This window comes from Puma concolor, chromosome B4 (genome assembly GCF_028749965.1).
Source record: "Puma concolor isolate L17-30 chromosome B4, mPumCon1.1.hap2, whole genome shotgun sequence".
Classification (NCBI taxonomy): domain Eukaryota; kingdom Metazoa; phylum Chordata; class Mammalia; order Carnivora; family Felidae; genus Puma; species Puma concolor.
The window spans coordinates 90552853-90577292 of record NC_141673.1 but is presented as its reverse complement, the minus strand read 5'-3'; the positions used below and the strand labels follow the sequence as shown (position 1 = coordinate 90577292).

The 24440-nt window shown below is 38.2% G+C and overlaps 1 protein-coding gene, 1 long non-coding RNA gene and 1 other non-coding gene across 25 annotated transcripts in view; 2 read left to right on the top strand and 1 right to left on the bottom strand.

Moving 5' to 3' along the window:
• LOC147579292 (uncharacterized) overlaps positions 1–926 on the bottom strand; it is a 48842-nt gene extending 47916 nt beyond the window's left edge. For 3 of the 6 annotated variants that reach the window (XR_015253777.1, XR_015253775.1, XR_015253778.1), the window contains exon 1: positions 46–926. This is a non-coding gene — a long non-coding RNA (uncharacterized LOC147579292). The remainder of the gene's footprint in view (positions 1–45) is intronic. The other 3 variants (XR_015253774.1, XR_015253776.1, XR_015253773.1) reach the window with 2 other exon arrangements.
• PLEKHA5 (pleckstrin homology domain containing A5) overlaps positions 1–19060 on the top strand; it is a 241741-nt gene extending 222681 nt beyond the window's left edge. For all 18 annotated transcript variants that reach the window (XM_086713965.1, XM_086713963.1, XM_086713980.1 and 15 more), the window contains 7 exons: positions 6541–6659; positions 10155–10364; positions 11293–11433; positions 12063–12187; positions 14264–14409; positions 16053–16158; positions 18192–19060. In XM_086713965.1, the coding sequence (XP_086570091.1) occupies positions 6541–6659; positions 10155–10364; positions 11293–11433; positions 12063–12187; positions 14264–14409; positions 16053–16147 (836 nt within the window). In that variant the 3' untranslated portion in view covers positions 16148–16158; positions 18192–19060. The remainder of the gene's footprint in view (positions 1–6540; positions 6660–10154; positions 10365–11292; positions 11434–12062; positions 12188–14263; positions 14410–16052; positions 16159–18191) is intronic.
• A 3457-nt stretch (positions 19061–22517) lies between these two features.
• On the top strand, positions 22518–22708 carry LOC112868049 (U2 spliceosomal RNA). The gene has a single exon (XR_003224244.1). It is a non-coding gene; the product is annotated as a U2 spliceosomal RNA (small nuclear RNA).
• Positions 22709–24440: the final 1732 nt, after the last annotated feature.

Genomic DNA, 24440 nt, shown 5'->3' with positions numbered 1-24440 from the left:
AGAATCTTCAACAAGTTAAGGAAAAGTAAAGAAAGGGACGCTCACCTTATGTGAAAGGTAGTGTATTTGTTTCCTCAGGCTGCCATAACAAAATATCATAGACTGAGTGGCTTAAACAACAGAATTTTGTTTTCACAGTTCTGGAGGGTAGAAGTCCAAGATCAGGGTCCAGCTGGGTTTGGTTTCAGGGAAAGACTCTATTCGTGGCTTGCAGATACTGCCTCTTGCTGCACCTCACCGGGCTTTTCCTCTCAGTTAAGCAGAGAGAGAGCACATGTTAGCTCTCTGATGTTAGCTCTCTTTTTAGAAGGTTACTAATCCTGTTGGATCAGGGGCATGCCTTTATGACCTCACTTAACCTTAATTACCTCCTCATAGGCTCTATCTCCAAATATAGTCACATCACGGGTTAAGACCTCACATGAATTTTAGAAAGTCATAATTCAGTTTGTAGTAGGAGGGATCCAATAAGTTAAGTGGAGCACTAAAGTGCCTTGTGACAGGACAAAGCTCAGATCCTGAAGAAATTACAAGTCTTGGGGCGCCTGCGTGGCTCAGTTGGTTAAGCGTCCAACTATGGCTCAGGTCGTGACCTCATGGTTTGTGGGTTCGAGCCCCACATCGGGCTCTGCTCTGACAACTCGGAGCCTGGAGCCTGCTTTGGATTCTGTGTCTCCTTCTCTCTCTGCCCCTCTGCCTCTCTTAGTCTGTCTGTCCGTCTGTCTCTCTCTCTGTCTCAAAAATAAATAAACATTTTTAAACAAAAAACCAAGTCTGATAAGACACCCCCTCAAGGAAAGCTGGAACCCTCCAAAGGCTGTACTCTCTATGAAAACTGAGATTAATTAGATTTCATCAAAATTTAAAACTTCTATCCATTAGAATCGGAGAAAATATCATTGGTATATATACCTAACAAAGTCTTCGTATTCAGAATATATAAACAACTCTTACAAATCAATAATAAAGACAACCCAATAAGAAAGTAGGCAAAAGACTTAAACACTTAACAAATAAAGTATACAAGTATATGAAAAAGTTTACAACTGATCAAGCATAAATGCAGTTTTGATGCAAATTAAAATCATAATTCACACCTTCTGGAATAGCTAAAATTAAGACTACCAAGTGTTTGTTAGGACATAGAACAGTTGGATCTCAAACACAATTCTGATGGTGGTGTAAGAAAGAACAACAGTTTTGTAGTTTCTTACAAAATTGAACATGCAATTATCGTATCCAGCAATTCTCCTACATATTTACCTAAGAAAAATGGAAACATCATTCCTCAAAAAAACTTATACAAGGATTTTTAACCATAGTTTTAATTCATAGTAGATAAAAATTGGAAGCAACCTGTATTTCTGTAAACAAGAGTATGGATAAACAAATTATGGTATCTTCAAACTCCTTAACAATTAAAAAACACTACTGATAGATGTACATGTGTAACTTAGCAACATGTATAAATGTGAAAAAAAATTATATTAAGTGAAAAAAGCTTAACACAAAGCAGACCTAGTGTATGAATCCCTTTATGTGAAGTTTGAGAACAGGCAAAACTCATCTATTGGTGATAGACAACAGAACAGTGGTCATCTTTGGCAGAAGGGTGGGATTCCCTGGAAGGGAATTTTGTGGGGTGACGAAGATGGTCTTTGTCTTCACTGAGATAATTACACTGGCATATGCATGTGCAGCTAGGGGTAAGAATACATTTATAAAACTTCACCAGTTGTGCACTTAAGATCTATTCATTTTAGTTGTACATTTTGCGTCAATAAAACTTGAAGAAACAGTAAAGATAAAGATAAAAACTAGAGAGTTTGCCACTTAACCGTCACTTGAGAGAGTTCTGCAGTTTTCAGATAGAAGCAAACTGGTCAGATAGGGAAGGTCTAAGAAGCAGAGAACTAAAATATTGGATACCAATAGCATATAACCAGGACTAATTTTGTTGATATTAACATGTTCTAAAGTCCTTGTATTGTTCCAGAGGATGGTAATGATCATGATTACCTTTATATTTTAATAAGTTTAGTGTACATGCTTAAGGATAAGATAAAGAAAAGAAATAGACTTGGGGCGCCTGGGTGGCTCAGTTAAGGGTCCGACTTCAGCCCAGGTCATGATCTCGTGATTTGTGAGTTCGAGCCCCACGTCAGGCTCTGTGCTGACAGCTTGGAACCTGGAGCCTGCTTCTGACTCTGTGTCTCCCTCTCTCTGCCCCTCCCCGTTCATGCTCTGTCTCTCATTCTCTCTAAAAATAAATAAACATTAAAAAATTTTAAAAAGAGAGCAGGAGCTGGGGAGAGGGGCAAACAGGGAGAGAAAGAGACTTTTTTTTTCCATAGTTTTTGTTTTTTTAATGTTTATTTTTGAGAGAGAGCACACACGCACACATGCACACACAAGTGGAGAGGGGTAGAGAAGGAGAGGGAGACAGAATCTGAAGCACACTCCAGATTCCAAACTGTCAGCACAGAGCCCGACACAGGCCTCAAACCCACAAACTGCAAGATCCTAACCTGAGCCCAAATCAAGAGTCAGATGCTTAACCTCCTGAACCACCCAGGCACTGAGAGAGAGAGAGAGAGAGAGAGAGAGGCAGGGAGGGAGGGAGGGAGAGAATGAATCTTAAGCAGCATGGTGCTTGATCCCACAACCCTGGGATCATGACCTAAGTGGAAACCAAGAGTAGGATGCTCAACCAACTGAGCCACTGGCTCAACAAGTGTTGGTTGCCAACATTTAAAAATTGGGACTTTAGTGAAGAAATGGGCAAAAAGACATGAATAGACACTTTTCCAAAGAAAGCATCCAGATTGTTAGCAGACTCGTGAAAAATGCTCAACATCACTACATCACTTACCATCAGGGAAATACAAATCAAAACCACAATGAGATACCACCTCACAACTGTCAAAATGGCTAAAATTAACAACTCAGGCAACAACAGGTGTTGGTGAGGATACGGAAAAAGAGGTTCTCTTTTGCATTGTTGGTGGGAATGCAAATGAGTGCAGCTACTCTGGAAAACAATTCCTCAAAAAATTAAAAATAGAACTTTATAGAATTTTTATAGAATTTTATAGAATTTATCCAGAGGATACAGGAGTGCTGATTCTAAGGGGCACATGCACCCCACGGTTCATAGCAGCAATATTGACAATAGCCAAAGTATGGAAAGAGCCCAAATAACCCATTGACTGGTGAATGGATAAGGAAGGTACACACACACATACATACATACACACATACATACATACATACACACATACAGTGGAACATTCCTGGGTGATCAAAAAGAATGAAATTTTGCCACTTGTAACAACGTAGATGGAACTAGAGTGTATTATCCTAAGCAAAATAAGTCAAAGAAAGACAGATATGATTTCACTCACATGTGGAATTTAAGATACAAGACAAATAAACATAAGGGAAGGGAGGCCAAAATAATATAAAAACAGAGGGAGACAAACTATAAGAGACTCTTTTTTTTTTTTTTTTTTTTTTTTTTTATATAAGAGACTCAAATACAGAAAAACTGATGGTTGTTGGAGGGGTGTTAGGTGGAGGGAAGGACTAAATGAGCAAGGGGTATTAAGGAGGACACTAGTTGGGATGAGCACTGGGTATTACATGTAAGTGATGAAACACTAAATTTTATTCCTGAAATTATTATTATTCTATACGTTAACTAGGATTTAGATTTTTAAAAATAAATAAATAATAAAAAATTTTTAAGAATTGGGACTTTAGAGGCGCCTGTTTTGTTCAGTAGTTAAGCATCAGACTCTTGATTTCAGCTCAGGTCATGATCTCAAGGTTTGTGGGATCAAGCTCCACGCTGAGCACAGCCATGTCTATGCTAACAGTGTGAAGCTTGGTTGGGATTCTCTCTCTCTGTCCTTCCTCTTCTTGCTCTCTGTCTCTCTTTCAAACTAAAAATTTTAAGAAAATAAATAAATAAAAATTGGGACTTCCTAGGTTTTCTTAAATACCCAATAGATCTAGGGGCTCCTGGCTGGCTCAGTCGGTAGAGCATATGACTCTTGATCTTGAATGAGTAAGTTTGAGCCCCACATTGTTGGGTGTAGAGATTACTTAAAAATTAAAAGAAGTCAGTAAATCTAGCCAGAGTGCCCCTGTTTCAACAGCACTTGTTTCCTAGACCTAACATCTACCCTCTTCAAAAAGCATATGCGGGGTGGGGGGGAGGAAGTTGCTATTTATCACATGTGTAACATTCTTAATCCCTGTGGGCAAAGTATTTAGAGCATATATAAAATAAGGACTACATTTTATGCTTTGATTTTGCATTTTCTATTCCATTCTTTTTCTGGTTCCTACATAGTCATAATACCCCATGATCTATAAGGGATAATTGTCGCCAGTCAAGTCTACAAAATTTAGAAATTATTTAATAAGTGAGTTCAACTCATCAATAGACTTTTTTTTAATGTTTATTTTATTTTAGACAGACAGACAAAGAATAAGCGGGGGAAGGTACAGAGAGGGGGGACAAAAGTCAATGCCATATCTGTACTCATAAAAAATACCTTGTCTGGCATGTGTTCTCTGTAGGGTTTGGATTCTTCTTCAGAGTTTTGCTGCTTTTAAAATTTAGGTGTTTGTTTATTTTTTGAAAGAATTCTATTGTCTGGTTTTTTTTAATCTTTATTTTTGAGAGAGAGGAGGAGACAGAAGATCCAAAGTGGGCTGTGTGCTGACAGCAAAGAGCCCAATGCAGAGCTTGAACTCACAAACTGTGAGATCACGACCGACCTGCAGATCAGAGCCGAAGTGGGACACTAAAGCGATTGAGCCACCCAGCTGCCCCTGATTTTTTATTTTTATTTTTAATGATCTCTGAAATAAGAGATCACTTAGTGGGGCTTGAACTCATGACCCTGAGATCAAGAGTTACATGCTCTACCAACTGAGCCAGCTAGGCATCCCTAGATGTTTGAGTTTTTGTTGGTTTTTTTTTTTTTTTTTTTTTTAACTTACAAGCTCTCACCTGAATAAATTGTCTGAAATACACAGATAAATTATGGTGTAATTTGTGCCACATGACTTAAAGTAGAACTTTTAAAAGTGGATCACTAACTGGGATAATAGAGTCTTTCTCTTAGTTTGAACTGCAGAATTACCTATATTGTGTAGCAGTTCAGCACTTCACGTTCTTAAATATACAGCCTTACAATACTCACACAGTTCATAAACAATATTAAAACCTAAGCTACAGATTGTTTGGTGTGTAAATTAAAGGGACCCTGAATGACTGATGTACCATTTGTCTTTGGGGGAGAAACTAGACTTCTTTTTTCTACTCAGTTGATGTAACTTTAAGTGAGCTCAAAGAGAGTGGTTTGTTTTTTTGTTGTTTTTTTTTTTTAAGTAAGCCATTGAGATTTTAATAATTTGTTCTTTTGCTAGTGTCCTCAGTGAATAATAGTGCATATATTCTACTTAAAACAAAATTAATGCGATATAACTACGTACATTTTATGTATTAACTTACTTTTAGCTTTTATTGTTGTTGGGTTAATGATTTTGTGTTGTGTGTTTTGTTTTTTATGGTGTGTGTCCATTTTAGAAATTAATTGAAAATGCAAAAAAGTCACAGTGATTACCTATAGTTAACTGTTGTTAACATTGTTAGTGGATTCTCTTGAGACAGTACAGTGTGATTGAAAAGAGACCAAATGGAAATTAAGGGCATTTAGGTAAATCACTTAACCTTTCTGGGCCATTCCTTTCCTGATCTGCAACATGTGAGAGGATTAAGGTCCTTTTCAACCTCTGAAAATACTGCAAATGGAAAGAAGGCTACAGCAAAGAGAAGCCCCAGCCATGCTGCTGATGAGCTGCATGGACTTGAGGAAGTAAATTAATGCAGACACTGCAGTTCATTTACCTTCTTTTCTTTAGAAGATTGTTGTGAAGATGTCTGATCCACTGAGTATTACTGATTTTATAATTAAATTTTTTAATTAAAAAAAAATCTGTAGAACTTTAGACAGAGTAACTAATGGAAGGCTACTACATTTTCCCTGGCTCTTTTTAAACGATAAATCTGCCTTTTGGAGCATCTGGCTGGCTCAGTCGGTAGAGAATATGACTATTGATCTCAGGGTAGTAAGTTTGAGCCCCATGTTGTGGATGGAGGTTAGTTAAAAATAAAATCTTTAAAACAATAAACCAATAAAAATAAATTTGCCTTTTAATTTTGAAAACCTCAGAAATGGAGTATGTCAGGGGCTCCTGGGTGGCTCAGTTGATTGAGCATCCAACTCTTGATTTCATTCAGGTGATGATCCCAGGGTTATGGGATCAAGCCCTGATTAGGCTCTGCTTAAGATTTCCTCTCTCCCACTGCCTCTCTCCCCACCCACCCCCCACACACACGTTCTCTTGCTCCATCTCTCTAAAATTAAAAAAAAAATGTTTTTAATTAGAAATTGAGTACCTCAAAAGAAAGCAATGTTGTGTGAAAGATGTTTTGTAGAACTTAACTGGTGTTTTCATTTTTAGGTTCCCATTTTCCTGTTGGAGTAGTTCCTCCAAGGACCAAATCACCAACACCTGAATCTTCAACGATAGCCTCTTATGTAACCTTAAGGAAAACTAAGAAGATGATGGATTCAAGAACGGTATTTAACTAGAAGTTAATCTTTAAAAGGATTCTTAAGGCCTATTTATTGTTTTAATTCCATTGAGGAAATTAGTGTCTAGGGGACAGACCTACTCAATACCTAGTCTAGGTTTGTTTTGATCAGCTTTGACATGGGGTCTTAGTCCACAGTTTGTGGAATCTGTTTTCAGACAGCTGTCTCATGTTACATCTCTTGATACCTCTAAGAATTTCCTTAAAGAGAGTGATAGACATGTCCTATGGTCATCCAAGGTAATGGATTTCCAAGCCAGCCCGAGTTTACAGGGCCTTTCAGCTATGGTAGATTTGGAGTTTGCCAATCCTCTGGTTACTCTGAGAAATGTGAATTGGGATTGGGAAAATAGCTTCTATATTTCATATATTCATCTGAGATCCATTTAATTCAAACTGGCTGTAAACCAGTCTAAGCTTGGTCACATTGAGAAGATTATCAGCATACTTAACTCCTTTTTACCAAGTAGTCTCAAACATTTGGGGTGCAAAAGAACTTTTACTTTTCATCTTTATAAATTCTATACTTATTTGGTATGGGTAATTTGATAATTTTAAACTATAAGAAAAGAATGAAAAGTACTACAAATGATAAGATTTATGGTTATTCTTGAGAGATATTAAACTACAGGTACAAAGTATATGCCTAAAACATCTGACAAATTTATATACAAGAAATATAATATTTTAATGAGTACAAAATTATAAAGACCTAGAAAGATAATTATTGTAGAATCAAAATAAATGAATAGCTATATATTTGCAGTCATGGTTCTATAATACTATTGTTTGTTTAGAGGCATTTTTTTACAGATGGAAAAATTTCTTTGGAAATTGTAATGCTAAAAAAAAATCAACAGAAAAAGGTTTTAAAAATGTATGTTGAGGGGCACCTGACTGGTTCAATTAGTAGAGCATGCAACTCTTGATGTCAGGGTGGTGAATTTAAGCCCCACGCTGGACATAGAGCTTACGTTAAAAAAAAAAAAAAAAAAAAAGTTAAGGGACCCCTGGCTGGCTTAGTTGGTGGAGGGTAGAGGGTGGTGTGACTCTTGATCTTGGGGTTGTGAGTTCAAGCCCCACGTTGGGTGTGGAGATTATGCATAAATAAATAAATAAATGAAAATACTTTTTAAAAAAGTTAACAGTGTATGTTGAGATAAAGAAGAAAGATATTAGTGGACTTATATTCTTTCTTTTTTTTAATATGTAACTATCTTAAATAGTAGAAGAAAGACTTCTATATCACCAAATACAGGAGTGGGGAAGGGAGTATAGAAGACTCCAGTTTATTATTGGTACAAAAAAGACCTTTATAAGCAATATCAGTTTCAGAATAAAATACTTGGAATATAACACAAAATTTCCATAATATATGAGGAATGAATATACATAAGTTATTTTTAAGAGTTTCTTTTCTATGGAAAATATGTAACAATAATTCACAAATATTCTTCAACCCCATAATAATTTTTAGAATACTAATAACTAAAACTGTAATGACATATTCTTTTCCAGTTATCATTAGAGAAAAGATCTAAAAATTAACAATATCTGACCTTTAAAAACAGATTTTTACAGGGGCTCCTGAGTGGTTCAGTTTGTTAAACGTCCGACACTGGCTCCATCATGATCTCACAGTTCATGAGTTCAAGCCCTGCATCAGGCCTATGCTGACAGCTCAGAGCCTGGAGCCTGCTTTGGATTCTGTCTCCCTCTCTCTCTGCCCCTCCCCCACTCATTTTCTGGCTCTCTCGCTCTCTCTCACTCTCTCAAAAAAAATTTTTTTTAATTACAAATAAATAAATAAAAACAGATTTTTACTATATGACAACTTGAGAAGAAAGTTGCAGTGTGACATTATTGTATAAACCTAGAAAAGCCAGGAAGACTGCATGTTTATTGTTACTAAAAATAAAAGGATAAAATAAGAAACTTTAATAAAATCTGAAATAAAAATAAAAGAAAAGGGATGACTATAGTAGCCAATTCCCAATCTATATTTAGAATTTACTTTTTTTAATTTATTTTTTTTTTTTTGGTTTGGTTGGTGTTTTGTTTTTTCTTTCCAAAGCTAATGTGTTTTATTTTACATATAAATGAAAATCATCGTTACTTCTGCAAATTAAGGCTTTTCAGTTTTCCTCTTTTAGATTTTACTTGAGCTCTTTAAGATACTTATTCTATACAATAGAAAATGGCTCTAGAGCTATCACTCCTGCCCTGCAAGCATTTTCCAGATTGCTCAAGAGAAAAAAGGATCTTAGTGGGTTTGCCTGACGTATTGCTTCCTCACGGAAATGCTCATCTCTGCCCTAGGTTTTTTCAAAAGAAAGCAACTTCACCAATATCTCAGTCAGTTCCCACCAACCCAGACCAGAGGGCACAAAGAAACCTATGGATTCTATGCCATAGATTCTAGAATATGTTCAGTCTTCAAATTTTCTGTTACATAAAATAAGCTAAAATTTGCTTGTGACTAATATTGAAGTTCTTATTTGGCATTTTATACCGATATTGTTTTACGTCTTTAATAAGAAAGTGAGATTAAGAATTGGTTGTTTAATTTTTAAATCCTTATTGATCATAAACTGAGGATGTTTTCTCTGCGAAGTCTTTTCACAGTAAATGTTTGACTTAAAACATATTTTGGAGCACCTGGGTGGCTTAATTGGTTAAACGTCTGACTTCAGCTCAGGTCATGATCTCGTGGTTTGTGAGTTCGCCCCACATTGGGCTCATACTGTTAGCACAGAGCCCACTTCAGATTCTCTGTCTCCCTCTCTCTCTGCATCTTCCCTGCTGGTTCTCTCTCTCTCTCTCTCCCCCCAAAACAAGTAAATAAACTTTTTTAACAAATTAAATTTTCATTAAAATATATCTTCGGGCACCTGGCTGCCTAGTCAGTAGAGCATGCAACTTTTGATCTTGGAGTTACGAGTTTGAGCCCCACATTGGTATAGAGATTACTGAAAACTAAACCTTAGGAAAAAAAAATTAAAAAGGAGGGGGGCACCTTTGTGGCTTAGTCAGTTAAGCCTCTGACTCTTGATTTCAGCTCAGGTGATGATCTCATGGTTCCTGAGATGTAGCCCCACATTGGGCTCCTCACTGTCAGCCTGTCAGCGGAGAGCTGCTTGGGATTCTCTCTCTCTCTGCCTCTCTGCCTCTGCCTCTCCCCTGCTCCTGCTCTCTCAACATAAATAAAATGTTTAAAATAAAGTCTTATATTTAGATACTGTGCCCGCTGTGTTCTCCTAGTTTGAGTTTTATACAATTTCCTGTTTCATTGACTGTGCATCACCAATCACCAGTGAAGGAAAAAACAGTTTGCCTTTCTGGTGTTAACTAAATTAACACTCAAAGCTCCACTTGTGATTTTGAGAACAAAATAAATCCTTTCAGAACATTTTTTATCCCAACATACTTTTCAGAAGTTATTCTGTATTGATGTGTTCATATGTCTATTTCTAATTTAAAGGAAAGACCAAGAAGTGCAGTGGAACAGCTCTGTTTGGCTGAAAGTACTCGACCTAGGATGACTGTGGAAGAGCAGATGGAAAGAATAAGGAGACATCAACAAGCGTGCCTGAGGGAAAAGAAAAAAGGATTAAATGTTATTGGTTCTTTAGACCAGTCACCCTTACAAAGTCCCTCAGGCTTAAGGGATAATCCGTTCAGGATTACCCAGGTACATCAATTTGCTTTTAACCATTCTTGTGTGTAAATGTAGTATCACTTGAGTCAGGATCTGGAGTTACATGATTGATGGGTTTTCAAATGTCTGCAGTGTGGATAGTTATTTGATTTTACCTAATGTCCATAATAATAAGCTAAGACAGCTCAGTAAAGTGGAAATAGCCCTGGGTTCAGAAAACGAGAGCCATCTTACTTGTTGGACATACTTGTACCAGTTGTGGCCTTACTCTTCTCTGCTGTAAATCAGATGACACAGCCCTACCCTGTCTACTTCACAGAGATACTAAGGTAAAAGTGCTTTCAGCGAATGTAAAATGCCACGCAAGTTAACGAGATATTCCCCAATTCCCCCTCCAATAAAATGTGTATTACTCTGTGTCCTAGTTTAACATGACCTAAATTGTAGCAGGACAGAGCTTCTCAGTAAAAGCGTAAGTCTACTATTCCTTACATCCCAACTCCTGCCTTGCAAAGAGACACCATTCCATTTCTTATTGTTTGTTTGTTTGTTACCCCGATTCATAAATACAGAGATAGCAGACGAGCAAACCTTTTCAGTAGCTTCTGTCTGGCCTGTCCCTGTTAGTAGACATGCACCAGCTGAAAGGGTTTCCCTGTCTTCCTAGAAATCCCCTTTCCATCTAATCAGGAGCATCCAGGCACTGCTACTAAAGATTCAGCAGATTAACCGCTGAAATTGCACATTCTTCAAATTACAAAATGGGTAATTAAAAGAGAAAAAAAATGCATGGAATACTGATATATATTTTTTTTTCTTCCTATTGGTTTTCATAAGAGAACCTCCTTGTACGTGAAGATCAACCTTTTTTTTTTTTTTTTTTTTTTTTTTTTTTCAAAATAACAGATGCTATCTAAAAACTGTACATAGTATGAATCTATGCTATATGTCTTTCGGACAGACTCGAAAAAGGGATGATAACATTAAGGAACTGGATACTGTCATTAGAGAAAATGATGTGAAGCCAAACCATGAAACTCCTGCAGCAGAAATTGTTCGACTAAAAGAAAGTGAACCTCAAAATACAGATTTCAGCAAAGAGGTAAAGAGATTACTTTTGAATAGATATTCCAAAGGGGTAGATTTTTGAAGATTAGATCAAGTGGTAAGGTTGAAAATAGTTATGTTTCATTTCATCACAGAGACCCTACGTCTAAGTGAAATAGGTTTTGTTAATTTGAGTGATGTATTCAGCACATCAAAAAATGGGTTAATTGAAAAGTTAAAACATAAGTAAGGCTAGAATAAATTATTGTTAACCCCAGTTAAAGAATCTTATGTCCCAAAACACCTAGCTGTTAGCAACGTGCATCAGCCCTTTAGGCAAGTAACTTTTTGCTTCCAGTAGTAAAGGATGTTAATATTTTTAGAGGTACGTAGGTGGCTCAGTCAGTTAAGTGTCCGACTCTTTGTTCTTGAGTTCAGACACCTGTCAGCCTCTGCGCTTCTTAGGGCAGAGCCTGCATGTGATTCTCTCTCTCCTTCTCTCTCTACCCCTCCTCTGCTGGCGCTCTCTCTCTCTTCTCAAAATCAATAAATAAAACATAAAAAAAAAGAATGTTAATATTGTTAATATACTTGAATCTGAATATGTATTTCAGTAACTATTTGACAGGGTCTAATTTTTTAATACACATTTATTTTTGAATCATTTTTCTTCTTATTCTATAGTTGAAAAGCACTGAGGACATTTTTTCCACAACACTTTTTAAACCTGAACCAAATGGAGTGAATTCTGAGGAAGTGATGGATCAAGAGAGAAACAAAGAGAAAATGTCTGAGGATGTTTCATTCAGGTAATAAGTAATAGGGAAAACAACAAAGGAATCATTCCCCAAATACTATAACTACTTAAGAATGGTGAACTTCAGAGGTGACTGGGTGGCTCAGTCAATTGGGCGTCCTACTTCGGCTCAGGTCATGATCTCACGGTCCGTGAGTTCGAGCCCCGCGTCAGGCTAACAGCTCAGAGCCTAGAGCCTGCTTTGGATTCTGTGTCTCCAGCTCTCTCTGCCCCTCCCCTGCTTGCGCTCCCTCCCTCCCTTCCTCCCTCCCTTTCTCTTTCTCTCTCTCTCTCTCAAAAATAAACAATCATACATTAGAAGAAAGCATGGTGAATTTCAGAGTCAAAAAGTCTTGGATTCCTGTCCCAGCTTAGCTACTTAAGAGCTGTAGGATCTTAAACAATTTACATAAACTTCCTAAACTGCAGGTTCCTTACTTGTAAAAATGAGGATGATAATAGTATCTATCTCACAAATGTGTTGCAATGATTAAATAAGAAAATACAAGTATAGCACTTATCACTATGCTTCTCACCCAGGAATTCAATAAATACCTTTTTAAAAATGCCAAGAGATGTATAAGGTCTATCAAAGTGAGCCACTTCAGTATTGCCTGCATAATGATAGGCAATGATAGACATTGATCAGATATCTAAGTTATCTGATGTGTTCCAAAAATTATAGTGATTTGCTATTTATTGTTTAGCTGCATTTCTTAACTAGCCTTCTTATGTGTATACCCTCAATCTTACCCTCAGTTAAAAATCTATGAGTTTATAATGATACAACAACAAAAAAATCATTTGTTGGCCACTCTGGACGATGCTAAGGAGTTGACTTCTTATTCCAAAGTCTGGTGCATAAAGGCAAAGAATCAAGTATTTTTCTTGCCTTTCCCAAACAAATTGCAACCAAAAAGTTTTTGAGGAAATATTTTTCTTTTTAGAAGAATTTTATTCAATAAGGAATGAGAGACTTACACTATCACAGCTTTGCTAGCCTTAAAGAAATAAGGGATTTAGGCAATACTCCTCAATGGCTGGAAAAGCTGTTAGCTGAAAATCTGACAGGGAACTTTATAGTGAGTGGATCAAGCTGATAACCCTTGAACTCACTGATCATTTTCAACATAAAGAATAGAACCTGTTAATGCAATAGGGCACAAACCCCACCTAATGATCTACTGTTTGCCCCTTTCCCCAAAAAACCTAAATCTGATCAAGCTTCAAAATGCTATCAGTTTATAAAAAATAAGAGGAGGGGCGCCTGGGTGGCTCAGTCAGTTAAGCGTCTGACTTCAGCTCAGATCATGATCTCATGGTTTGTGGGTTCAAGCCCCATGTCAGCTCTGTGCTGACAGCTCGGAGCCTGGAACCTGCTTTGGATTCTGGGTCTCTGTCTCTTTCTTTGCCTCTCCCTCACTCATGCTGTCTCTATCTCTCATAAATAAATAAACTTAAAAAAATTTTTTTTAATAAAAAATAAGAGGAATAAAATCATCAAAATACAGAATGTGATAAACTATGTAGGATGGAGAAAGCAGGTTCTTTCACAGATAAGTGGCAAAGAATAAAAAGGATGTGTGTTGTGGGGTATTTTAAAGTTTAAGAGACTTGTCAGGCAAATACAAATGTGGACTTTGGATCTTCTTGAAACATAACTCTAAAATTGGTATAATGAGGCTATCAAGGAAATTTGAGCACTGACTAGATATTTGATGACATTTAGGTATTATAAATACAAACTGAAGTGTTTACAGACTGAATGATTTGTCTGGAATCTATTTTAAAATAATTTGGGGAGTAGGAAACTGGCAGTGTATATGAAACAAAATTGGTAAAACATGGATCATTATTGAAGCTGAGGGTATAAGTTTCATATATTATTTGCTCTGATTTTTTTATGATTAAAATTTCTGTAAGGGGGGAAAAGAAAAGAGATTAATTACAAGCAAAATGTCAGCAGTTACTAAATATGGAGATGGTGACATCCTTTGTGTATGGTTAAAATTTTACATAACAGTAAATTGGAAGGAAAAAATGTATTGCATTCTGTAATAACAAATTTTAAAATATCTGTTTTCATTAGCCCTCAGGATGAGACACAGATCCCAAATCATAAAGCAGAAAGCCACCCTGAAGAAAATATAAAGGACGATATTCATGAGCAGGAAGAAACTATTGCTTCTTGTGAACAAACTCCTGAGGCTTCTAGAGGAAATCAAACGATGGCAGGTAGATATTCCACATTTCATACTTTTCTCACTGGTGCTTCCTCTGAATTTCTCAACGCATACCTTTGCTTTCCCACATGCGCCTTCAGGAAGGATGTCACTGGAAAGGAAGGAAAGGGGACACGTGCCTACCCAGCTAGATCCACAGGGTCTGTCCTGGCTTGGGAATCTGTTGCTTCTCTCTCTCTCTCTCCCTCCCATCTCAACCTTAACACATATACCACAAATTTTTTCTACTAAGATCTTTCAGTACATGGAAAATGTACCTGCTTCTCTGAGGCTGGACTCTCAGAGTAGTCACAAACCTACCACTTCGGGAACTGTGTAAGATTTAATATCTAAACTAGTAGCATGACCTTGTTTACTCTAGCCCCTGCTAGAATCCACACTTGGACGTTTCCTTGAGAGAAAATCGTGATCCATAGTACGTCACAAAATAAAAATTTCTATTTTTTTTTAGAATCTTCACAGATTTTTCTCTTTTTTTCTTTATGATGTTTGGCAAGGGGTGGGGAGAGGGATCATACCACTGGTGCATATTATCAGCCTTACTTCTCATAGTCCATAAGCAAAAAATCCATTCTTTATTTTTTAATGTTTATTTCTTTATGTTGAGAGAGAGAGAAAGTGGGGGAGGGGCAGAGAGAGAGGGAGACCGAGAATCCCAAGCAGGCTCCAGGCTGTCAGCACAGAGCCCCTGACTGGGCTTAAACTCCTGAACCCGTGAGATCATGACCTGAGCCAAAATCAAGAATTGGATAACTGACTGAACCACCAGGCACCCCTGGAAAAAACTATTCTTAATCCTGCCTTCCTTCACCTTTCTCCCCATCATTTTGCAGACAAGCAAATAAAATGAAATCCAATTATTTGGTACTGTTCTTCTTAGGAGGAGCATTGGATTCTGGCAGAGTATTTTCTGTATCTTACATGCATGTAACATGCAAATTTATATTATGAGTCGTGTTTCCCTGTAGCCAACATTAAGCATTGTCTTTTGCCTCTGTCGCTTATAAGGCAGTTTTTTGTCACTGACCACTTCCTGTTACTGTTTTGGCACGTCTGCGTAAAGTGTGTGGGTGCATTAAAATCACAACATTTAAACTGTTCATACTATTTAGCTGCATGAAACTAGAAAGTCTGTTAAAGTGAGACCCAGCAGTGCCTGGCTGGCTCAGTCAGTAGAGCATGCAACTCTTGATCTCAGGATTATGAGTTCAAGCCCCATGTTGGGCACAGAGCTTACTAGATAGATAGATAGATAGATAGATAGATAGATAGATAGATAGATAGATAGATAAACAGACCCAACAAGAGGGCTTCCTTGACAGACACCTAAAAATTAACCTCAAAGCCAAAAAAAAAAGACAAGAATTTTTTTTTCCAATTTGGTTGATGTATAATTGACACATAACATTGTATACGATGTTTAAGGTATATAAGGAAGAAGAATTTTAACAGTCTTCAAGAGACATTTCATGCTAAATAATCAATTGCCAATTTAGAAAACAACAGAAACCAAATACAACTATTAATTCCTTCCTGAAACATGTTCCTATTTTATGGGATCACAACATCAGGATTTCCTTCTCCAAGTGTATCCTAAACATGTGTACCTTCTTGCATTCTCTTGGTCTGTTTTAGTGAAAAGTCTGTCCCCATCTCCTGAGTCCTCAGCATCTCCGGTTCCAGCCGCCCAGCCGCAGCTCACGGAAGGATCCCATTTCATGTGTGTGTAGTCTCAGAAAAAGTACGTCTGTTCCCTTTGCGTCCGTGCTTTAACTTCAGAGTTTTTAACTTGAGTTGTATCCATTTGTTGCTTTAGTGAACAAAAACTGAGATTAATTCTGGGCCGTGCACTAGAGATTGTTGGCAGAGCAAGGAGGCCATGTATTTGAGCCACAGGCACTAACTCAGATCTCCATCAGCCCTTCCAGTGATTTGCTGTGTGACAACATTTTCTCTGTCTCTTATTTCATCGTCCATAAAAACAGCAAAACGGGAAAGGTATAGCCCGTGCCAAGACAGGCCGCACGGGGTTTTGCAGCTGTGCCCCCACTTAGCATTCCTTTCCGTAGTCGGACCTGAGAATTCTGTTGAAGCAGTTACATGTTGATCAAGTAATGTTTTTTTACAGTTTGTGCAACCCACCTACCGCATCGGGAGTTTATTATTTTAAAAGGACAAAGAAGTGTTTGTGGTACAGCCAACTACAAGGAATATTACAGTCCTTAAGATCTATCAGAAACTATTTCTAAATAATTAATTTTGTTTAAGTAAGAGAAGTAGCTACTAAAAAAGCTGTGGGTGGATGCAGGGGGAAGGACAGAACCTGACTGAACATTGTGCCATAGACCACAGTTTGGGAACTGACAATAATTTCCTAAGGTCTTACTGTTAACACTTTTATAAACAGTTGCTAAATTTTACTTGCCTTTTGTACTTGTAAATACGTACCTTTTTTTTTTTTTTTTTTACTTTTCAGAAGAGCTTTGAGATGTGAAGCTATTTATGCCTTTTTCCTTTTTTTTCTTCAGTGTCTATCAGATCTAGTAATGTGTGCATTAGGATTACCAGCACATTTCTGTTAAACAATTATAAGCAGCAGAAACACATAGAGACATTATAAGCATTGTTGCTAACATATGCTTTGACTTACAGATTCTCAAATTAGTACAAACACTGACTAAGTTCATCCAGTAGTGCTTATTTTCTAGAATCCACTTCCATTCATACCTTTTGTAGCAACTGTAATCTGTGTCCCTTTTTTCATCCAGATGGACTTGTGTCTAACTGTCTTGGCATATTTATAACCTCTGTTTGAGATTATGTCTACCTAGAGCCTAGAAGAGGCCTTTGTTTGTTGTCAGTTGGCATTTATGCAGGATTGACATCCTTTCTGGAGTGACAAACCACCTGTTTGTTACAGTCTTACCTGTGTCTTGCCTCTGTCATTCATGCATTTAAACTTTTAACTTAATAGGTTCTGAAGTGACAGTTGCAACTAGTGACAAGAATACCACCAGAATAGGAATAGCAGCATGCTTGTGTGATTCCTTCTGTGCGAAGAGCTGATAGATGGCCTCTGTCCATCTTCGTGGAGGAATGTAAATTAAAGTCCACTCTCATTATCTTTGGTTCAATAAACAGGTTACAATTCTCTGTACACAGACCAATGATATGAAAGAATGTTGTCTGACAATAAAGAATATGTACAGTTAAAACTCAAGTACATTTCCGGGTTCCTTAAGTTGTTATTATTGGATTTTGTTTTGTTTTACTTTCCCTCTAAGAGCCAGTGGCATTATAAGCTGGAATGGGGTCCAGTTATTGCCGGGTATTTCCTTGTCTTCTGGCGTATGGCCAGAACGACAAGTAGCACTCAGACTTGTATTTTTTTATGTCTTCTCGTTGAGTGTATGTCATGTTGCTGACCTAGTAGTTTTGGCAGGACTTTGGGAAGGTTTACAAATGACACTACTGTGCAGGCAGCTTAATATATTGTTAGATATTTTAGCAAAGTTATGCAAATCTTTGCTTATTTTGTTGATCTTTTTGATTCAGCCATAAATTTGGGTACTCTTTTTTAAAATTCTGAAATGGCCTGGTAAATTAAACCTACGAAATGACAAGAAACGTCCTTCTGTTGTATTATATTTTAGGATTTTCATGGCCATGCCTGTCAGCTCTGCCGTTGTAGAACATTGCCCTCAGTTACTTTAGGAAATGGTCACTCATTAACTTGCAGGTGTCAAAGTAATTTTCCCTGTCTTTATTTTTCAGCTATCCTGACTTCTGTCAAAACCATTGAAAGCTAAGGACGTGGACCTTCAGCAATGTGAGAAGATATTGTACAGTATACTTTAAATCTATGAAATTCATAGTTCTGATGCTTTTGGCCACAGAGCATCATTTTATCACTTCTGGAAAATGTTTATTCCAAACAGCTTTAATGGCTCATATGTACACTCCGTAATCCTAAGGTTGTTGTTCTGACACCAGCTTGCTGCTATGATTTCAGAGCACATAAGTAAAGGTGCTTTTTTAATGTGCGGTCTACAGCCAGAGCTCACTCAGTTGCTGATTTCCAGATTTTGATGTTTCTAAAATTTAGGTGGATTTATATTTCTTTTTGCTTTTCAGTACATAAATTTAGTTATTATTTCGAATGAAGCTTGTTTTCCTTTTTTTTTTTTTTTTCCTTCCCATTTTTGGCTACTGCAATGCTTTGTTTCACACTTGATTTGTAAAAATTTTATATATATATTTAAAATGTGCCATTTTATTACTGCTAAGTGAAGAATGTCCTGTTTTCTGCTACTATTATTTCTCAGATTGCAGCGTCAGCAGTTACTGCCACACTCTTGTCAGCTTAAACACAAATGTTACCGCTTCCTGTTTCTTAAAGGTACAATTTAAAATGTAGGTATTTTGAAGTACTGGGCTTATACTTCATTGGGATAGATGTGTACAGCAATAAGCAGGTTTTCCAATCCAGTACTTAGTTTGTGTACAAATGTAATTATGTTCATTGTGTATATATTATACAATGAGCACATGTAAGTATTAAAGGCTACTTACTATTGTTTAAATGCAAATGTTCATATCTCATTTCTTTTTTATCATGTTAAATAAATGTTGATGTTCTTAAATCACTCGTGTTAGAATTTTTTGCTCTCTCCCATCTAAAACGGGTACGCCTAGGGGCGCCTGGGTGGCTCAGTCAGTTAAGCATCTGACTACAGCTCAGGTCAGGATCTCATGGTTCATGAGTTCAAGCCCCACGTCAGGCTCCAAGCCGTGGAGCCTGCTTCGGATTCTGTGTCTCCCTCTCTCTCTCTGCTCCTCTCCTGCTTTCTCTCTCTTTCTCTCTCTCAGAAAATGGATAAAACATTAAAAATAAAATAAAATAAAATAAAATGAAATAAAATAAAATAGGTATGCCTGGGTGGCTCAGTCGGTTAAGCATCCAACTTAGGCTCAGGTCATGATCTCATGGTTCATGAATTCGAGCCCCACATCGGGCTCTGTGCTGCCTTCTCAGAGCCTGGAGCCTGCTTCTGGGTCTCCCTCTCTCTCTGCCCCTCCCCCACTCGCACTCCATGTGTCGGTCTGTCTCTCTCTCTCAAAAATAAGCATTCAAAAAACTAAAAAAATAAAATGAGAAGACTGTGGGGCACCTGGTTAGCTCTGTCAGTGGAGCATGCAACTCATAATTTCCGGGCTGTGAGTTCAAGCCCCACTTTGAGTGTAGAGATTACTTGAGAAAAACAAAATCTTTCAAAAAAATAAAAAATAAATAAAATGGAAAGTCTGAGACTCAAGGGACTTCTCTATGAAATAATAGACTGTTAATCGTATTATTGTAGATCACATCATAAAAAGGCCTCTTCTGCCATCCAGTCTGGCTCTCCCATGTGAGAGTTTGAGGACCTTGAGGCTCCGAGAGATACATTGACTTGGCCACAGTCACATTATATGTAATGACAGAGTTTGGACCAGAATATACTTTTCTTTCTTCACTTTTCCTCTGAGGCCATTAGCTCAGCACCGCCAGGCAGGTTTTGTTTCCTGAAGTCTTCACACTTCTTTCTGTTTGTTTCTGTGTTGTGGAAACTAGCTCCAAGCATTGACACTCTCTGCTCAGTGCATTGGGCCTGGAGAGGCCTGTGTGGAGCGGAGTGTTATTCCTCTGACATGGGGAACTAGAAACTGTTTCATCATCAGGAGTAGGACCCTCAGAGATCATTTTCCCTTACAATACATTCTTTGCAGATGTTCACGCTCTTCAGAATCAATTACATTTTCTTCCCTCTATAACCTTTTGTTCATGCTATATATTGTTCCCAGAGTACAAGGAAATTTGATGCTTTTGGATTCCTATATGAAATGGCTGAAACTAAATTGGCACCGGTCAGTCTTTCTTTTTTTCTTTTTTCCCCATGCTATGGTAAAGAGGATTTAAATTTAATTCAAAATGCAGATGTACAAAAATTCATCTGCTCCAAACAGAAACACACAAAATGAAATGCAAATAGATGCAGTCTGTATTGTAGGAGGTGAATGAGAAGAGAGGTTAAGATGGAAGGAGAGGGCTCAGCTCTCTGTATCCACGTAAACATGTTTACACATACCACCTTTATCTAAAGACATCATGCCAGCCAAAGTCTTCCAAAGGAAATAGGCAAAAGATTATTCTTTCTTTCCAAGCATGAGATGGTTATGGTTCCAGATCTTTTGTCAGTGGGTTGAGTTACTGTTATTCTTGGGTTTTCCCTTCGGGTTTTCTTGGTGAGGCTTCTTAGGGTTTGATTGATGTGTGTATGTGGTGTGTGTCACTTGGCTTTATTAAACACAACATTTTCTGAGCTGTTTCAAGAAGGAAGAACGTCCCATACTTGAATACCTGCAAGCCAAAGGAGTTTAGAAAAAGCAGTACAGAGGACTTGTAACTTTTGTCAACCTTTCAGAAAGCCAGATGAAAATCAGGTGCTTAAAAACTGTAGGTCAGCAAGGGTACCTGTAACAGGAGATAGCAAAAGGGACTCTTCTCCAAAAATATGGACTAGATCAATACTTTCTATCTCACCTAAAACTTACCTTACTCAACTCCATCTTACTGGAGAGGTGTGCAGAGAGCCCAGGGAGTACAGAGACTCATAGTAAGGAGGGCAGACAAGCCGGAAAGAACCTTACTCCAAATGGGGGTTCGTCACCGGCACCACCCTTCCAGCATGGAAGCAAGCTCCAAAGCTTAGTGTGTGCCTTATTGGGTCGGTTAAACATCACATCCAAGTCCCCCACATGCACCTGCTCCCAGTTTATAGAAGGTTGATAGCCATACTTCCATGGTGGTCAGAAATTAAACATAACCGTAAATAAGCAATCTGCAAACTTATTTGCACGTCCACAAGAGTGTTTTTAAAAATTATGTTTCCCTTTGCACATTTTAAAATTGACATCTATAGTTTTTCAAAAGTTGAAGTTGAAAAGATCAATTTTTAGCAAACTGTAAATTTGGCTTTGTAAAATAAAATTATTAAATCAGTTTTTTAAATGTGTCCAACAGAATCTAAATACTGTTTTGATAGTTTCATTTATTTTTTAAATTTTATTTTAGAGAATAAGTGTGAGCAAGGGAGAGGGGTAGAGGGAGAGAGAGAATCTCAAGCAGGCTCCACACTCAGCACAGAGCCCAACACGGGGCTTGATCCCACAACCCTGGGATCATGACCTGAGCCAAAATCAGAAGCCAGATGCTCAACCAACTGAGCCACCCAGGCACCCTTCATCATCTTTTTCTTTTTTTTTTTTTAACATTTATTCATTTTTGAGAGACAGAGCATGAGTGGGGGAGGGGCAGAGAGAGGATGACACAGAATCTGAAGCAAGCTCCAGCCTCTGAGCTGTCAGCACAGAGCCCTACCTTGGGCTCAAATTCAAGAACCGTGAGATCATGACCTGAGCCGAAGTCAGGTGCTTAACTGACTGAGCCACCCAGGCACCCCTCATCCATCTTTTTTTTAATTTTTTAATGTTTATTTATTTTTGAGAGACAGAGCGTGAGCAGGGGAGGAGCAGAGAAAGAGGGAAACACAGAATCTGAAGCAGGCTCCAGGCTCTGAGCTGTCAGCACAGAGCCTGACACGGGGCTCAAACTCATGAACTGCGAGATCATGACCTGAGCCAAAGTCGGGTGCTTAACTGACTGAGCCACTCAGGCACCCCTCTCATTATCCATTTTTTTTTTTTTTTAATTTTTTTTTTTCAACGTTTATTTATTTTTGGGACAGAGAGAGACAGAGCATGAACGGGGGAGGGGCAGAGAGAGAGGGAGACACAGAATCGGAAACAGGCTCCAGGCTCTGAGCCATCAGCCCAGAGCCTGACGCGGGGCTCGAACCCACGGACCGCGAGATCGTGACCTGGCTGAAGTCGGACGCTTAACCGACTGCGCCACCCAGGCGCCCCTCATTATCCATTTTTAAGAGATGCAAACAAGGGGGCACCTGGGGCTCAATCGGTAGAGCATGACTCTTGATCTCGGGGTTGTGAATTTGAGTCCCACCTTGGGCATAGAGCTTACTTTAAAAAAAAAAAAAAAGATTAATCATTTCTTGGCCTTTTGGCTAATATCAAGCATAGTATCTGTTCGTATCAGTTTGATATCTGAGACGTCATCTATCCGAGGACAATATACTAAGTGGATTTCTGGAGCAGGGGGATGGAATAGAAGCTTGCTCCGTCCTCTCCGGGCATCGACCTGGTATCGCAGTACCTCTGGGAATGGTGCACTCCCTCGGGGAGCTTAAAAAAAAACCATTCAATAATTAACTAAATTAAATAGAATTTTTTATTAAAAATTAGCTAATTAAAAATGTATTAAAGTTTTAAAAAAATTTTTTTAATGTTTATTCATTTTTGAGAGACAGCGGGGGAAAGGCAGAGAGAGAGGGAGACACAGAATCTGAAGCAGGCTCCAGGTTCTGAGCTGTCACCACAGAGCCCTACGTGGGGCTCAAACTCCCCAACCATGAGATCATAACCTGAGCTGAAGTCAGACCCTCAACTGACTGAGCCATCCAGGCGCCACACAAGATTTTTTTTTTTTTAATATTTCTTTTTAAGTAATCTCTATGCCCAACACAGGGCTCAAACTCACAACCCTGAGATCAAGAGTCGCATGCTATACGCACTGAGCCAGCCAGGAGCCCCAAAAGCTTTTTTTTTTTTTTTTTTTTTTTTTAAGTAGGAAATGTTACATCGTTTCTTTTTCTCCTTGAACTTACATTTCCATTGTACTTCCCCGAACATACTTGATCACAACAAATTAGGATACGTTAAATGTAATTCTAATTCCATCCATTTCTGTGAGATCTCGTTACTCAGCCATTGTGGCCGTTCACTTTTCACCATGCTGGAGGATTTACACCCTGAAGGGTAAGGGTAAGATTCAGAGAAGTAAGGTTTTCATGTGTAAGGGAGAAAGGAGCTAATGCTCTGGAAAGGAGTGCCTTGATCTCAGGAGGCTGAGGGGTGATATGTTTGAGGCAGGTGTTTATGTGGAAGGGAACGTTCTGGGTACCAAGTCCATTGAAAGCATCCTTGCCCACATACGTTCGAAATGTTTCTGTGTACTGATTTGAAGAATGCATTCCTAGACGATCTGGCCATTAAAATATGTGTTAAGTGTATTCATTCATGCATATGTGGTCACTTTAACTACATAAAGGCTTTATATAGATTTAGCACATGGCAGAGAAACTCACTATTCAACAATTTTGAACAACTATGTATGTATGAGGAATAAGCTGACTTAATGCAGAAACAAATTTTCTGTTATGCTAAAGTAATTTGGAAAGTTTTCCCAGAAGTCTTCCAGAAAAATGGATCACATCCTTCATCCATTAGTTGAAAATAAATCTTTGCAATATATGGTTGGTATTGTAAAAGCAGAAACTTTAATGTTTTTAATTTAACTTTTACATTTAACATTAATTTTTTGTTTTAAAATAGAAATGAAAAGGCAACATAAAACATAAGGTGAAAGACTGGGGCAGAGGTGTGAGGGAATACAGCACAAGCTGTTTCATGTAATTCTAGCCTGGGACAACACATTTAAGTTTAGGATAGAACCCCAGAGCCGTGTCTCTCTCACAAGCTCAGTGCCTCACAAACTTCCTGGAAAGTCCCTTACATCCTCTATTAGCTATGTTCAGAGAAGCCTATCTCGTCTACTTGAGGGAAGGCTCATTCACTCCAGCTGCTTCCTAGAAAGGGCTCACCTCCTTTCCTCCAGTGCTGGGAAACAGTGTAAGCAATCGTCCTAGGTTGGCGGGCTGGCTGAAGGGACCTTCCACCACCTCTGTTGCTAGGAAACCCGAGTCCCTCCAGACCCTTTTTTCTGCTACAGGCCCCATTGCGTAGCAGATGGGAGCACAAAGTCTGGCACTGGATTACCTGGATTGGAGCCTAGCTCTTGCTCTTACTGTGTGTCCTTTGGCCAAGGTACTCATCCTATCTATGCCTAGT